A 16,002-nucleotide genomic window follows, 5' to 3' on the forward strand; every position below is an offset into this window, starting at 1 on the left:
TGGGATGTGAAGTGGGAACCATATTACTTTGTGCCATGGTACCTTAGCTTTATGATCTCTCATTTCCTCCCATAAGTCTCTGGTCTTCGAAATTCCAGTGCTAAGGATAGGTAGTACTTCACTTCTAAGATTAATCAGTTTCCTGAAACACCAGCTATATGAAGAGCTATCATTGACATCATTGAAGTTACTACCTTTAAGCACATAGCAATGAATCCATACAACCCACAAAGAACCTGTTCCTGCGAGAATTTTACGAATGAGATGAACCATGCAGGTTTTATTCCAAGATTTGAGGTCTTTTAAGCCTAGACCACCTTCAGATTTGGGGCAGCATAATTTTTCCCAATCGATTCTTGCTCCAGTAGCAGCTGTATCTGAACCTTTCCAAAGGAATCTGGAGCAGAGTTGGTCCAGTCGTTTAAGAACTTTCTGAGGCAATAAAAACTGTCTAGTCCAATAGTTAATCACACTGTGTAGGACAGTTTTAATCAGCTCAAGTCTACCTGCATAACTAAGAAGTTTCCCAGACCATTGATGAAGCCTATGTTTGATATTATCAAGAAGAGGGAGACAATCTTTTTCGGTTAACTTTCTAGTAACAAGAGGAACACCAAGGTATCTAACAGGTAGATAACCATGTTTGAAACATGTAGCAGATATGATGTTATCCAGGTTTCTAGATGGAATTCCGGCAGAAAACAATTCTGTCTTGCTTATGTTAAGCTTTAATCCAGACAGATCATAGAAGTGATTTAGGATAGTCTTAACACCAACAATAGAATCAAGGTTTCCTTTGCAAAAAATTAAGAGATCATCAGCAAATGATAGGTGAGTAATGCCAATTTTTTTACACTTAGGGTGGAAGCCGAATATTCCTCTTTTGGCAACAACGTTAAGTAAATTTGAGAGAATATTCATTGCAAGAACAAATAAGATTGGTGATAAGGGATCACCTTGTCTTATGCCTCTTTGACCCTTAAAGTAGCCTATCAAACTCCCATTGAAGGAGATGGAATACCTAGCTCCTGTGAAACAAGCTTCGATCCACTTTATAAACGTGAGAGGCAACCCTATAGCATTAAGAACAGAAGAAAGAAAATTCCAGTGAAGGGAATCAAAGGCTTTATGAAGGTCAATTTTAAGGGCACACCTAGGGGAAATGTTTTTTCTACCGTAACCTTTCACTAATTCTTGAGCAAGAAGGGTGTTATCGAGAATCGATCTGCCTTTCACAAAAGCTGTTTGATTTAGAGATATAAGATCAGGCAACAGTAAATTCAATCTTTTGACAAGAATTTTAGTGACAATTTTATAAATCACTGAGCAACAGGAGATAGGTCTATAGTCATTGACTTTATTGGGGTTAGGAATTTTTGGAATCAAAGCAATTATTGTGGAGTTGAAAGCCGGGCTTATGTGAGCCTCTTTAAAGAAGTAATTAATAGCGTTAATGACATCCTCTCCTGTTATAGTCCAAGATTTTTTAAAAAACATAGGGGTGTAACCATCAGGGCCAGGAGCTTTATCATTTCCTTGGCTAAATAATGCCTCTTTAATCTCATCAGTAGTGACAGTTTTGATAAGATCAGAAACAGTCTCACTGGGTAAATTTACTTGGAGCAGGTTTTTTAGGTAGACAGGATTAGTATTATGAACTTTAGGATCGGACGTACCTAATTGTTGTTTGAAGAACCCAATTATTTCAGAAGTCATATCATCATAAGAATCAAGCCTTTTACCATCATTGTTAACAAGAACTCTGATGGTATCTCTTTTGTTTTTAGAGGCTATGGCAGAATGGAAAAATTTAGTGCATTTATCACCATCTTTAATCCATTGCATTTTAGATTTCTGTTTGAGGAACATATGCTCATTGTCCTCTAAAACCTTCAGCTCCTTTTGAGCTATCAGTTCTTTATCAATTGAGATGGAGCCTTTAAGAGTTTCAATCTGAATTTGTTCCAACTCCAACTTCTTTTGATTTACCCTAGCAGAAATATTACTATAATGATCTTGGTTAAGCTTCTGCAAACAGGGTTTAAGATGTTTAAGTTTAGTAAATAATTTCTGCATAGGGTTGTCGTAGGAAGGATGTTGCCAAGACTGATGGACAACTTCAAGAAAGTTAGTGTGGGTGGACCAGAAGTTAAAAAATTTAAAAGGTTTGGGTTTATTGATTTGACTCTGTTTGTTGATCCATGCAAGACCCATACAGTGATCTGAAGGTCCAGGGGCAGTGAATTCAACAAAAGAATTATGAAAAGTGGTAGCCCAATGAGAGTTTATAAGAACTCTATCAAGTTTCCTTGCAAGGAAAGAATCTCTTTGTTTGTTGCTCCAAGTAAAAGTTGGACCAAAAAAAGGGTGGTCTTGTAAGGAAATATCTTGAATAGCATTTTGGAAATCAATCATATCAGAAGAAAGATAGGGACCTAAGAGATCGGAGTCAGTACTTTCTTTGGAGTCAAGAAAGGTATTGAAATCCCCTCCTAGGATCCAAGGAAGATAGCCAAACTTATGATCAATATCTCTAAGAGTTTGCCAAAGAATTCTACGGGTAATACCACAATTACTGCCGTAGACCGCAGTGATGATAAACGGATAGTTATTAAAAGAGCAATTGACAGTGATACTTTGGGTAGAAGAGTGGCAAAAAGAAATATCGATACCTTTCTTCCAAAGGAACCAGATTCTACCATTGGAAGCAAAATCGTAGTTAGTAAAGGCATTCCAGCTCACAAAAGTAGAGTTTAAGATTTTATTAGAGTTTTCAGCTTTGACACGAGTTTCTAACAGGCATAAGACATCAACATTGTAAAGATTTGCTCTGTTGAGAACTTTTTTCTGTTTTTGAGGATTGTTAAATCCTCTGATATTCCAAAAGCATATAATCATTGGGGAATGGGGGAGTTTTGGTCCTCTAAGGCTACTTCTGAGGTACTAGTGAACTTAGAAATTTGTTCTTTCTTTTTCAATTTTAGTTCCTTGATCAGTTTTGCAACTCCAGCAGCAGCAGGTCTTTGTTTTTTAACTTGTACCTCGTTTAATGAAGGACTCTCATCAACAGTGGAAAGAATATCAAATCTATTTGTTGTGCCTCTCATCACAGTTTTAGAATTAACTTTAATAGGTCGACCTCTACCTCGTTTAGGGGGAGCAGGAGACCCAGTTTCTTTGATAGTTTCCACTTGAGTAGAAAATTCGCAAGGAGGCGGATTTAGTTCATTTTCTTCAACTGCTTGCGAATCAGAAAGATCAACATTAGAAAATAGATTCGGATTGTGAGGAAGAGTTGAGTTTGAATCTTTCCCTGACTCTAGTTTATTAAGATCATTGTTAGCGCTGGAGGAGGAAGGTTCTGTCATTGTATCACCCTTAGGTAACAGGTTCGAATTGGAAGGAAGAATTGGTTTTAAAACTTTCCCCGTCTCTAGTTTATTTAGTTCATTATTAGCTCTAGAGGAGGATGGTTTTGACTCTGAGGTATGTTGTTCTTCTACTGTTTCTGTAAATTTAGGAGCATGGATTTCATTCTTTTTTCTCCATATTTTCGAAGTTTGGGGAGCAAGAATAGGATTGTTTAAGCAGCCTTTTTCTGAATGGCCAAAGGTTTTGCAGTTAGTACATCTAGGAGGGAACCAAGGAACATCAATGTTGATAGTAGTGGATATTCCATTAGCAAGAACAACCTCTACAGATTCTGGTATTTTCTCCTGTGCACCTACCTCTATACAGACCTTAGCAAAATTAAGTCTGGATTTGTTAGCAGTAAACGAGTCCATAGCAAAGGTATTCCTAAGGCACTGGCTATATAGCTAAGGCCTTCTCTAGAGAATAGTTCTAAAGGGACATTAAACAAGTGCACCCAAATAGGCAGACGAGTTAAATCAAATTCAAGATTATGCAAATTTGGTTCCCACTTTCGTAGGATTAGAGGTTTATTAAGAACACGCCATGGGCCATTTTCAAGAACCCAGTCCCGAGCATTAACAGAGTTGAAATTGAAAAAATACAGGTTGTTGCCAGCGATACTTACCTAAACCCTAACCCCTTGCGAAGGCTGATTCCAGAGGTTCTCGATGATACTTTGCAGATGGATGAATTTTGGAGCAGCACCTAGTATCTGGCCAACGAGAGAAGAAGACCATTCTGCAGAGCCAGCCTCGAGAACTTCTTGTGGGGGTTGTACAATAGGGATTTTATCCTTTGATTTGGGGGGAAAATACGACAGTTCTTGCCCCGCTTGACATCCGAAAAGCTTTCGCCAATCCATGGAAAAGCCGATTGAGTGAGGAAGACCCGTGGAGGAACTGTGACGGACAGAGGGTCACCGGCGAACGCGACGCGACAGAGAAAACTAGGTATCGTTAGTCCAGCTAACTTGCGCCTAGGCAAAGCGTATCGTGCGCCTTCAGAGAATATTAGATGTATTGTTGTGATGTTGATAATATAGTAATATAAGAGTGGAAAAATTCTCCCCTTCCTCCTGTTTCGGATTGCGTAATCACTGTTGTCTTAGTCGATCTAAAGACCGTATCAGTCACGACATCAATATAATACTGTATGTAATTTAATCATTTCTCTCATATAATGGAGAAATTGACATATAATATTAGGACTGGAAAGGAGGCAGATTTGATGCATGAAAGTTTGATGGAACTTGTCTTCTTTATGATTAAAATGGCATGATTATTTTAGGGATTGCATAATCAGTGTTGTCTTATTATTTATTAACAAAATAAATACATAAATAAATAAATAAATGTGCAAATATTTTGGCAGGACCAAATATGATGGTCAACATTAGTTCCAAGTGATTGGTTTCCATGGCTGTACGAATCAAATTTGCCTCAATTTTGGACCACCATTATCGGCTCTTGCAGAAGAAGCCAGATTCTACTCTAACCAATGTCTAGGGAAATGCTTAGTTTCAATCGGTCACTATTGTACCAACAAAAGTACACGAGTGTGTGTTTTGGGACATGGGTTGTTTTCCTTTCAATAGAGGTTAGTTGCTTTAAGGCAACTTGCAATGTAATAGGGTTTCGATATAAATTTCATAATCCCACTTGCTGGATTCTAACATTGTTTTAGCCAACTTGTATTGACTACAATTTGCTTAAAAGTTAACATCTTTTCGTTAATATTGCATTCAAATGTATAATTTTAGCTTTCATCATATAGTATTCATTTCACAAGTTAATTGTGAAGTTATGCTGTGAGACGGATTAATCTTTTTAGTCATCTTGATCTTGATTTAAAAATTGAAGGTTTTCATTCGATTTCGAGTCATAGTGATTGAAGGTGTTCCACCCGTTCTAAATCCATCTTGAATTTTGGAGTAAAAGTCTATCCTCGGTTCGACATGATTCAAATAAATATTTTTTCTTTTATTCTTATTCGTCAAGATAGAAAAATAATTAAAAATATATATGTAAAAGGACATTAGAATAATTATCTCATGTTGGAATTTTTTACTTTAAATCCAACTTCAAAAAAACCAATGAAGATAAGATACAAATAAAGCTAATAAATTGTATCTTATGAAATTGGATAAGAAGATGATAATAAATTATAAATCAAAAACATGAAATAAAAGTATAAACACATGTGTCAAGGACAAGAAATTTATAACATAAAAATTTGTAGAGGTGGAAATTTATTATCAGTTGAAAATATTAGAACTGAGATATAAATTTGATCATCATCCACTGAGAGAAAATCCTAGATTCAAAGATACATACATACGCAAAACGGGTTGGATGACCTTTGCATCCATCACACGTCATTTTTTTCTCCCAAAATACATCTCCAGCCAGTGGGTTGTACCACGAACTTTTTATACCATGCCTAATAGAATTCGAGTTTTGATCTCTATTCTTAGTTATTCATGTTGTTGATGTTCTAATTGCATCAATTATCCGTATGTTTTACTATCTTATCTGCACATCTGCTTGTCATTTATGGTAAAGATCGGGTTTCGGGTCATCCTACATACCCTTGACTTCCAAGGCTTTTTCATCTAAAGGTGTCTCCCTTCATATGCAGAGTAACGACCATGTCTCGGTATATAATATGAAATGGGAGAAACGCCCTGGTACCCGATCATTACAACATTCCAAGAATGAGGAAAGGCATGCCTTGAATTCAATGTCCGTATGCAAGTTTCCAAGCAGAAAGGGCATAAATTATGTTAAATCACTAATTAGTTAGTTTATTTAGCTGAATAGTTAGGCCGGTAGTTAGACGATTAGTTTGTTAATTATATAGTTTAAATGCAAGTTGACTAGCTTTGTAAAGAATAAAGTTGAATGAATATTTTGCATCGGTGTAAATCTCCACAAACCTGCTTCTTGATAAAACTTTCTGGTAGGCCTGTAAACGAACGGAACGCACACGAACGGAGGTATGTTCATGTTCGTTCATTTAATAAATAAACGAACACGAACATAAACGAACAAAATTTTTTTTGTTCATGTTCGTTTATTAAGGAATATAACTTGTTCATGTTCGTTCATTTAATAAATAAATGAACATAAACGAACACGAACATAAACGAACACGAACATAAACGAACACGAACATAAACGAACATAAACGTTGGAGACCCTACCTAGGGGTGTTAACGAGCCGAGTCGAGCTCGAGTATTGCTAAGCTCGACTCGAACTCGAAATATAATATTGAAACTCGACTCGAACTCGAAAAGGCTCGAACTCAAAAAAAAATTAAGAGCTCGATTAAAACTCGAGACTCGATTGAAGCTCGATTCTGAGCTCGATTCAAGCTCGACATTGCCCCAAGCGCAAAGATGCTTAAACCTATTCTCCCCCATCTTCTTTTATATAAGTTACCAACCTCGAGCTGCTTGTTTGCTACTGATGTGGGATTGCATAACGTTCCTCCACTTTCTTTCTTCCTCTCTCATTCAACAACAGTCGAGATGAACACAGATTGTGTTTCATGTGATTGCCGACCTTAATCCTTGGGGATCAAACAAACATGTCCTTAGCTTAGTGCTATGTAGAAGTTGAAAATTGAGAGATGAGAGAAGTAGGTTGGTTTATTGTTCACACCAACTCATACATCAAAAACCATTCTTTCTCGGCTGGCTAAACTTCCATATCCGGATGGCGCACAAAATTTGTTTGATGAAACGCGTTAAAGAACTTCTCAACCCATGGAATAAGGCCTCACCATTATTGGGTTCTTGAGTTCAAAGTAAGCTGACTTGAGTTGCTGGTTGATCACTATTTACTTGTAAATTCGAATATTCCATTATATATGAAAGAAAAGAAGATTATTTGAGTAGAAGAAACGGTGCTTAATACATAACATCCCTTCCGGAATCCATCACGTTTGGACTTGGTTACGAAAGCAACCGGTTTCTGGGACTCTTCTTTGCTCATCGGATAACCAGCAGGTGGCGCAGTCACATAGGATTCCGGCGCAGTGGATGTTGACGGTGCTGGGTATGTAGCTTATGGATCATTCAAAAAGAACTAAACCATGTTAATATTGTTGGGTTTTCCAAATAAAATTGGGTTAATTATGGAGTTGGTCATCAAAATATCAGATTAATTAATATTTTTAAGATACTTACAAATTGGTCACCAAAATTGATTTAAGAAGATTGGGTTAAACATAAATGAATGAACATAACCGAACATAACCGAACGAACATAACCGAACGTTCACGAACGTAAATGAACGAACGAGACCTATGTTCATGTTCGTTCATTTAATTAAACGAATACAAAATCTTGTTCATGTTCGTTCATTTAATAAATAAACGCACATAAACGAACTTCCCGCCGCACGGTTCATGAACGGTTCGCTGAACGTTCAGTTCATTTACAGGCCTACTTTCTGGATCATTAGTTTCCCAATCATCGGTTGTTTCAACATGTTATCATTCATCACACGTTCTTGATGTTGTTTTTTCTTTTTCCGTCGCTGTTACCACCGTCAATGAGTGTATTTATTTGCCACTATCATCTACTGTTGCTCTGAGGTAGCCGTTTCTTTTGTGTTATCATGGATTTTGAACAAACGTAGTCAAGAACTCTCGGCAGGGATAGTTTTTGCATAGAGTGCTTCGTTGGTTTGGATTGATCTCAAGGAACGATTTGATAAGGTGGATGGATTGCAAATATATTTTTTACATGGAGAAATTGTTTGACACACTCAAGTTATATCTGCAATTTCTGTTTATCATACTCGGCTTCGATTATTATGGGATGAGTATGATGCGATTTCACCATTTGCATTGTGTAACTGTGAGACAACGCGAAGCAATATTGAGCAAATGAAACAACAACGGTTGTTTCAGTTTCTTATGGGGCTAAATGAATCTTATTTAATGGTGCTTACCCAAGTTCTTTTGATGAAGTCGGTGCAATCAGTTAACCAAGCATATTCGATGCCGGTTCAAGAAGAAGGTCAACGACTAAATTCAAGCAGAACAATGATGCTTTCCGAGCCAACTGCATTGTATACAAGTTCTTTTTCTTCTCCTGCTTCTCGAAAGCGGTTTAATGGTGTGTGTGACTATTGCCATATTAAAGGTCACAAGAAAGAAACTTGTTATAAATTGGTTGGTTACCCAACGAACTTCAAGTTTACTAAGAAGAATAGAATTTCTGCTAGCAATGCTATAATGACTAGTGAAACAGATTCTGTTAATGATGTATTAACTACTAATAATGCTGCTCAATCAAGTCCAACTCGGGTACTTGTTTTTATACTTGATCAATATCAACTGATTCTTGATTTGCTGGGAAAGGAGTCCACTGTTCAAGCGGCTGCACATAGGGATGGCAACTCAACCCGAATCCGACGGGTTCCGACCCGACCCGACCCGATCGGGTCGGATTTTTTAAAAAAAAAATCGGGTTCGGGTCGGGGTTTTTTTAAATGCACTGTTCGGGTCGGGTCGGGTTTAGGGTAAAAAAATCCGACCCGACCCGACCCGAAAAATATATATAATTTTATCTTATATATTTAGGGATAATTACAATAATATCCCTCCATATATAATTTTTTTCAATTAAGTCACTGTTTTCATTGAATTAAATTTTTTTTTATTATTTCGGGTCGGGTTGGATCGGGTCGGGTTTCTAAGTCATATATTCGGGTCGGATCGGGTCGGGTCGGGTGAAACATTAATTTTATCGGGTCGGGTCGGGTCACGGGTGGAGAACCCTTTCTTCTCGGGTCGGGTCGAGTGGCCCAAAAACCCGACCCGACCCGACCCATTGCCATCCCTAGCTGCACATATGGCAGGTAATAATCTTAAACCTTTGAGTCAGTTTTGGATTCTTGATACAAGGGTTACGAACCACATGACATTTAATCTAGGGTTTTTGGACTCTCCTGTTGCTTGTAACTCCTCATTGTTGGTTCAATTGCCAAATGGTAAAACCACCAAAAATAGCTCATATTGGAAATTACCTTTTTTTCCACCAAATCCTACCTTAACCAAAGTACTATATGTACCAGATTTTCATTACAATCTTTTGTCAATTTCACAGCTAACCAAAGAACTCCATTGTTGTGTATTATTTATCCATATTTTTGCTTATTACAGGACCTTTGCAGTGGAGAGATGAAGGGGATTGGTAGACTTCAAGGCGACCTTTACATTTTCCAGCCTAGTTTCCAATTTCCCAAACCTTCTGGATCTTCTTCACAGAATAGTCCAACACCGTCTGTTTTTTTCCCCCCAATTCTTGTTTGCATTCTAATACACAAAAAACCATATTTCCTAGTTCTAGTGTACTGTGGCATGCTAGGCTTGGGCACACATCTGTTAGTACATTGAAAATAATGTCACAAATAGATTGTGATTTTTCACATTGTGATCATATTAAAAGGTATGGTTTTTGTCCACTAGCTAAGAATTCATGATTGTCATTTCCTGTTAGTACTTCTCGTGAGCAATAGTTTTTTTCTCTTATGGACCTATGGTGGCCATATCGTATCTCCGCACATAGTGATCATTGTTATTTTTTTAACTATAGTTGATGATCACACTCGAATGGCTTGGGTACATCTCCTTAGGCTGAAAAGTGATGCCATAATTGTTAAACAGTTCTTTGTGTGTGTTCGTAATCATTTTTCTGTTTCTATTAAAACAATTAAAAGTGATCATGGTAGTGAGTTTATTAAGGGTAGTGATTTCTTTTCTTCCCGTGGCATTATTCATCAGAGTTCGTGTGTTCGTACCCCTCAGCAAAGCAGAGTAGCTGAACCAAAACATCAACATTTACTAAATATTGCAAGAGCCTTTAGGTTTCAATCTCGAGTTTCAGTTAAGTTTTGGGGTGAATGTGTCTTGGTTGTGTGCTATATTACCTACGATTGTTTTGGGCTAGAAGTCACCCGTTGAAATGTTCTTTCACCAAGTGTCTGATCTTTCTCATCTAAGGGTGTTCGGCTGTCTATGATATGCCACAGTAGCAAAATCTCAAGATAAGTTTGCTTCCAAGGCTATACCCTCTATTTTATGGGGTATTTCATAGTCCAAAAGGGTTACTTATTGTTTGATCTTTAGTTTAAAACTTTCTTTGTGAATCGTGATGATGTGTTCCATGAAACAATCTTTCCTTTTCAATTTCATGATACATCGTCGCCCTTATTTCCTCTTACGCCTTCACTGATTGATCTTGATCAGATTTTTTTACATATATCAACTACTCCTACAAGTAACACCTTACGTGATGCTGGTAATATGTCATCAGATGTTTCAGTTCCACCTTCACTTGGTTTGTTTTCAGAGTCCACTTTGCCCGTGTCACCATGCCCTCAAAGTCATGTGTCACCTACTCTTGTTCTTGCCCTTTTGCGTAAGTCTTCCAGGATTACAAAACCTCCTTCATTATTGTCTGATTTGGTTTTCCAGCCGAGTTCCTCTTCATCTACTTCACTGTCCAACGGTACGCATCCTATTGCCAATTGTATTTCCTATGATCACCTATCATCCCAAGCTCGTCCTTTCGCTATTTTTTATCCTCTATTGTTGAACCTCGAACTTATCATATGGAAATTAAAGACAAACAATGGGTTGAGTCCATGCAACAAGAAGTTCATGCTTTGGAGACAAAATGACACGTGGGGAATAGTGGATTACCCCTGGTAAAAAACTTATTGGTTGCAAGTGGGTATACAAGGTGAAATATAGTTCTAATGGTTTGGTTGAGAGGTTCAAGGTTCGATCGGTAGCTAAGGGTTACAGCCAACGTGAGGGTGTTGACTTTCATGATACTTTCTGATCGGCGGTGAAGTATGTTACTGTTCGCTTGATCATTTCTTTAGCAGCGATGTTTGGTTGGTCGTTGCTTCAAATGGATGTGTTTAACGCTTTTTTTTCAGGGTGACCTTTATGAGGAAGTCTACATGTGTCTTCCAGAAGGATTTTGCAGTCATGGGCGACTAGGGTTCAAAGGTGTGTAGAAACTACTAACAATTCAACAATTGATTTGCAACCATAGAATTAAAATGTTTTTGTCTTTTGTATTTCGTCATTTGCTTTAATTCTATTTTTTTTCATCAACTTTGAATCTCAGATTAATCAATATATTCGATTTCATTCGAATTTTATAAACTCAGCTTTAAAAGTCCAAATGATGACAAATATTTTTATTATAAAGAATGGACAAACAGCACAATGCTAGCTATTTCGCCCTGAACGTTCCCGTTGCAGTGGCTTAACTATGAAAAATACAACAAAAAATCAAAGCCCGTTGTACATGATCGGTCTCCCGAATGTTATTTCATCGATTCTTAGGAGGGCAAACAATGACGAATATATTCAGAACATATGCAGGCAACACATTGGGGATGAAAATCTCCGACCTTATTGCTGTAGAAGTTCAGAAAGCTGAGAGAACTCGAAATGCGTTTTATTTATTATTGCCTTAAAACTCTATTTGAGCTGAAGACAAAGTTTTCTTCACCAGCAACTGTAGAGTTCAACCGTCCGGCTGCCCAGCCATTGTTTATTGCACGAACGGCAGCTCTTGCGGGATCCCCTGTCACACGGCTCCCCTCAACCTGGTTTTCAAATTCCGGGAGACCGAGCAACTTCCTCTCTTTTCTTTTCTCTCTCTCTTCGTTTCTTTCTTTCCTCAACCAGCTCTCCACTGTTCTCTGCAAATTAAAACCAATACAGCAATTACCACTATAAAGTACTCTAAGTCAAAACGCATAAGAAAGTTCAGATAGCTTCTTCATTCATAACCAAATAATACTCCAGGCGTCTACCAGGAAAACTAACCATTAGTGACAAATCGCTACTCTCCTTAACCTTCTCCATCGGCATTGCTAACTGCAATTTCCCCTGAGCAACATAAACCTGAAACGAACGCAACGGTTTTGCCTCTCAGAATATATATTAAATCGTCTATTTCAAAAATTAATTTCGAAAGAAAGGTATCTCTTAGAAATGGAACCGAGACAGACAATATGTGATGGCCACTTTTCTAGACCGTCAAATATATGTGTTGCATAGATAATCGTGGCACCTCGCTCTTCACATTCCTTTCTAAGAAAATTCAGAAGGTCAGCCCTTGCTAGCACATCTAGGTCAACCGTGATCTCATCAAGTAGAAGAACCTATACAGGCAAGGAAGCAACCTTGATGAACAATTCATACAGGGAGAAACACAAAAACAAGGTAAAAGGAAAAACCTCCAGAGTTCCTTGTGGAATGAAAGGAGGTCGGAGCTTGAAGGATTGAAATTACAGTATGACAATCAAGAGAACTGAAAATACCTTGAATGGCTTAAGGAGACCCATACAAATTTGGACGCGCCTTCTCTGACCGTCAGATACCTTGTGCATCCTCCACGAGAGATCAATATCTAATACCTACAGCAAAAAGCAAGTAAGACTGGTTACTTAACTGAAGCTAGTATGTTTATTCATTTTCATTTTTCACAAAATTTTAGCAAACTATTGTAGTATCTAGACAGTTTTTTAAAAAATCATTGATATTGAGACAATGAGCTATCAGATACTACCTCCCACCATTTCATATACTCTCATCAAAATGCATACCTTAATTAGTTCAGCTCTTCTTTGGGTATCAATACCTGCAACTCCAAAAATCATTTTCTCTGCAGAAATGTCCATTTGAATTGGAACCTCAAATCCTGCAAAAGCAACATCACGTCTCCACTGCAAAAGAAAAACACCTCCTTTAGTTTTACTGATAACGAATGCATTAAATTACTTACAATCTATGTTACCCAGATTAGGATGAGTGTCAGCTATGGATGTGCCCGACACAGTTGGGCTCAATTTTCGTTAAAAAATTTCCAGTAAACTGAGAGATTGTACGCCTATATCGTTCGAACATGTGTTGGTAAAACGTATCATGTACTTTAGGAAAAATGAAGAGTCCACCTGACATAAGCTTACAATTCCTTTGACACAAGATTCAGCTAGAGCGGAACTTTAAAATAAACAAGTTTTCTTCATGCAAACTAAAACTAATTCATCTAAATGAATTCAGTGCAACTAAAACTGAAACCCAAGGAAATGACTTCCCAGAATTTCCCTTCCCAATACGAAAGAAAGTTGCATTTTCCCCCGATCATGTCTCAAAGAGACGAGTTTCAGTTCATTCAACAATTCAAACAAACAAACAAACAAACAAAAAAACAACTTTAACTTCGTTACATTAGCAACATTTTCCAAAATCCTAGAAAAAAAATACTAAAACTAACCTCTCCTCCAAGATAACAAAGATCACCGGAGGACGCCAAAACGGTGTCGTGGAAAGCAGATCTTCCCAACACTCGAACCATGTGCGGTTCCACCATATGCTTCCCTCCAAGAATCTTCAATATCGTTGTTTTCCCTATCGATCATCGGAGCAAATAAATAAAAGAACTAAAAAATGAATTTTATTATTTCAATTTCCTAGATTTTTTTCCGTTAATATAAACTAATTAGCTACCAGCGCCATTGGATCCGACGAGGAGACACCGATAACCGGCGTTGAGATTAAGAGAGAAATCCTCAATCAGAGGTTTGGACCCCGGCGGCGGATGGCCGTCGATTCCCGGATACGTGAATCTCAAACCGTTGATCTCCACCGTTGGCTTTGAACTCTCAATCACCGCCATTTCTCTGAGTAGGTGAGTTCTCCCCCCACTAAAATTTTCTAAAGTATTTATAAACTATAATCTCCACCGGATTTTTATGCAAGTTACGAAAGCACCCTTGCTCTTCAACGTGGCGCCATCAGAGCCAAGTTTCAATGTAGTTTATACTTAACAGTAAATTGTTTTGTAATGAGAGGGCAAAAACGTCAATAAATTTGGAAATTGAAAAACAGAAAATGACTTCGCAATTTCCCAGATCAAAACGCAAGTTATCTTGCTATTTTGATTTCCACTTAAAGAGTTTTGGGGTTATTTTTTATCTGCTTCCCTTTGAAAATGGCGGCGATTTACAGTCTTTATATAATGAATAAATCAGGAGGTTTGATCTTCTATAAGGTATCACCACGTTGAGATATTTTCCTGTTTGTTTCTCGAGAATGCTTGCTCATTTTTTTGTTTTATTTTAAGGATTATGGATCGAAGGGACAAGTGTATACCAATGACAGCTTGAGAGTGGCTAGTTTATGGCATTCGATGCACGCCATCTCACAGCAGCTATAGCCCATCACTGGCTGTTCAGGAATTGAGCTACTTGAAGCTGATACATTTGATCTCAATTGCTTCGAATCCCTTACTGGTAAATCATGTTTTCCGAAATATCAGAAAGTATTCTCTTGCTTTATCTTAATTAATGGGAAATTTGAAGTGTGAAAGAATAATCGAAGAAACTGATTTATGGATCTGATTTTCCCATTGAAAAGTAGTAGAATTCGTTCAGCCATTGTTTGAATGCTTGGAGATGCAATAGAGAAAAAGAAATTTGCCTCATCTTTTCCTAAAACATGGAATTAGGAATTCATACCATCTAATTTGAGCTAATAAAATGAAGTTTCTGTGAAAATTCACTTATTGTTTTATGCTTATGTCGATAAAGGAAGCCTGCATTATTTGTTGGATGCAGTTGACAATCCTCTAGTTTGAAGCTTAAGTTAATTTTTTTGGGCAATTGTTTATGCTTCAACTCGATCATAGGATATTGCAATGGAAAGAAATTCATTCTCTGATTGTGCCATTAATCTTTGTTGATCTCACTCTCTACTTCCTTGAAGTACCCAAAGCATATTCGACATGGGTATGAGAATACGGTCCTTTAAAACCCTCCACATATGTGAAAAAACTTTTAAAATATTAAACATACCCATATCGATTTATACTTGTATCTGATACTCATACTAAATAGCGATAGATATTGAACATACCCATATCGACTTGTATTCGTATCTGATACTCATTCTAAAGATTAAGTAGTTATAGGTACTGAACATACCATATCGACTTATATTCAGATAATAGTGATAGATATTGAACATACCCATATCGACTTGTATTCGTATCTGATACTCATTCTAAAGATTAAGTAGTACTGATAGATACTGAACATACCATATCTACTTATATTCAGATAATAGTGATAGACATTGAACATACCCATATCGCCTTGTATTCGTATCCGATGCTTATAGTAGAGACTTAGTAGTGATAGATATTGAACATACCCAATATCGACCTGTATTTGTATCTGATACTCATATTAGAGACTTAATAGTAGGGGTGAATGTTCGATCGAGTCGAGTTAAAAAACTTCAAGTTATTCGAGTTGACGAGTCCTATTTTATAATTTGGAGTTGACTTGAAATTTTTTCGAGTCGGGTCGAGTTTATAAAATTCGAGTTAAGTCAAATTTTTTAGTTTCTATTTAAATTTAATTGTAAATATTTACAATATTATGACATTAATTTAAACGTTATTTTATAATCATATACAATACATATATATTTTTTTGTATCTTTTTCATATGTAATTTACATATACCATACAAAGTCGAGGGAC

The 16,002-nt window shown here is 37.1% G+C and overlaps 1 protein-coding gene across 1 annotated transcript; it reads right to left on the reverse strand.

The window, feature by feature from the left end:
• Window positions 1–11,644: 11,644 nt before the first annotated feature.
• LOC120202832 (ABC transporter I family member 20) lies at window positions 11,645–14,133 on the reverse strand. The gene is made up of 7 exons (XM_039203190.1): window positions 13,965–14,133; window positions 13,732–13,865; window positions 13,061–13,180; window positions 12,776–12,871; window positions 12,464–12,616; window positions 12,279–12,356; window positions 11,645–12,151 (listed from the first exon to the last, which is right to left on the reverse strand). Exons 1-7 carry the CDS (start codon window positions 14,131–14,133, stop codon window positions 11,912–11,914), a joined length of 990 nt encoding a protein of 329 aa, XP_039059121.1. The 3' UTR covers window positions 11,645–11,911.
• Between the last annotated feature and the right edge of the window lie 1,869 nt (window positions 14,134–16,002).

The sequence above is a fragment of the Hibiscus syriacus genome, unplaced genomic scaffold (assembly GCF_006381635.1).
Source record: "Hibiscus syriacus cultivar Baekdansim isolate YM2019G1 unplaced genomic scaffold, ASM638163v2 tig00009009_pilon, whole genome shotgun sequence".
Classification (NCBI taxonomy): Eukaryota; Viridiplantae; Streptophyta; class Magnoliopsida; order Malvales; family Malvaceae; genus Hibiscus; species Hibiscus syriacus.

What these genes read in the sequence shown, in the direction of transcription:
- LOC120202832 (XM_039203190.1), bottom strand. Translation starts at nt 14,133, where the DNA reads ATGGCGGTGATTGAGAGTTCAAAGCCAACGGTGGAGATCAACGGTTTG. An exon ending in CGTCGGATCCAATGGCGCTG is followed by an intron (nt 13,866 to 13,964) that starts GTAGCTAATTAG and finishes GATGATCGATAG; the next exon opens with GGAAAACAACGATATTGAAG. An exon ending in GTCTCCTTAAGCCATTCAAG is followed by an intron (nt 12,617 to 12,775) that starts GTATTTTCAGTT and finishes TTGCCTGTATAG; the next exon opens with GTTCTTCTACTTGATGAGAT.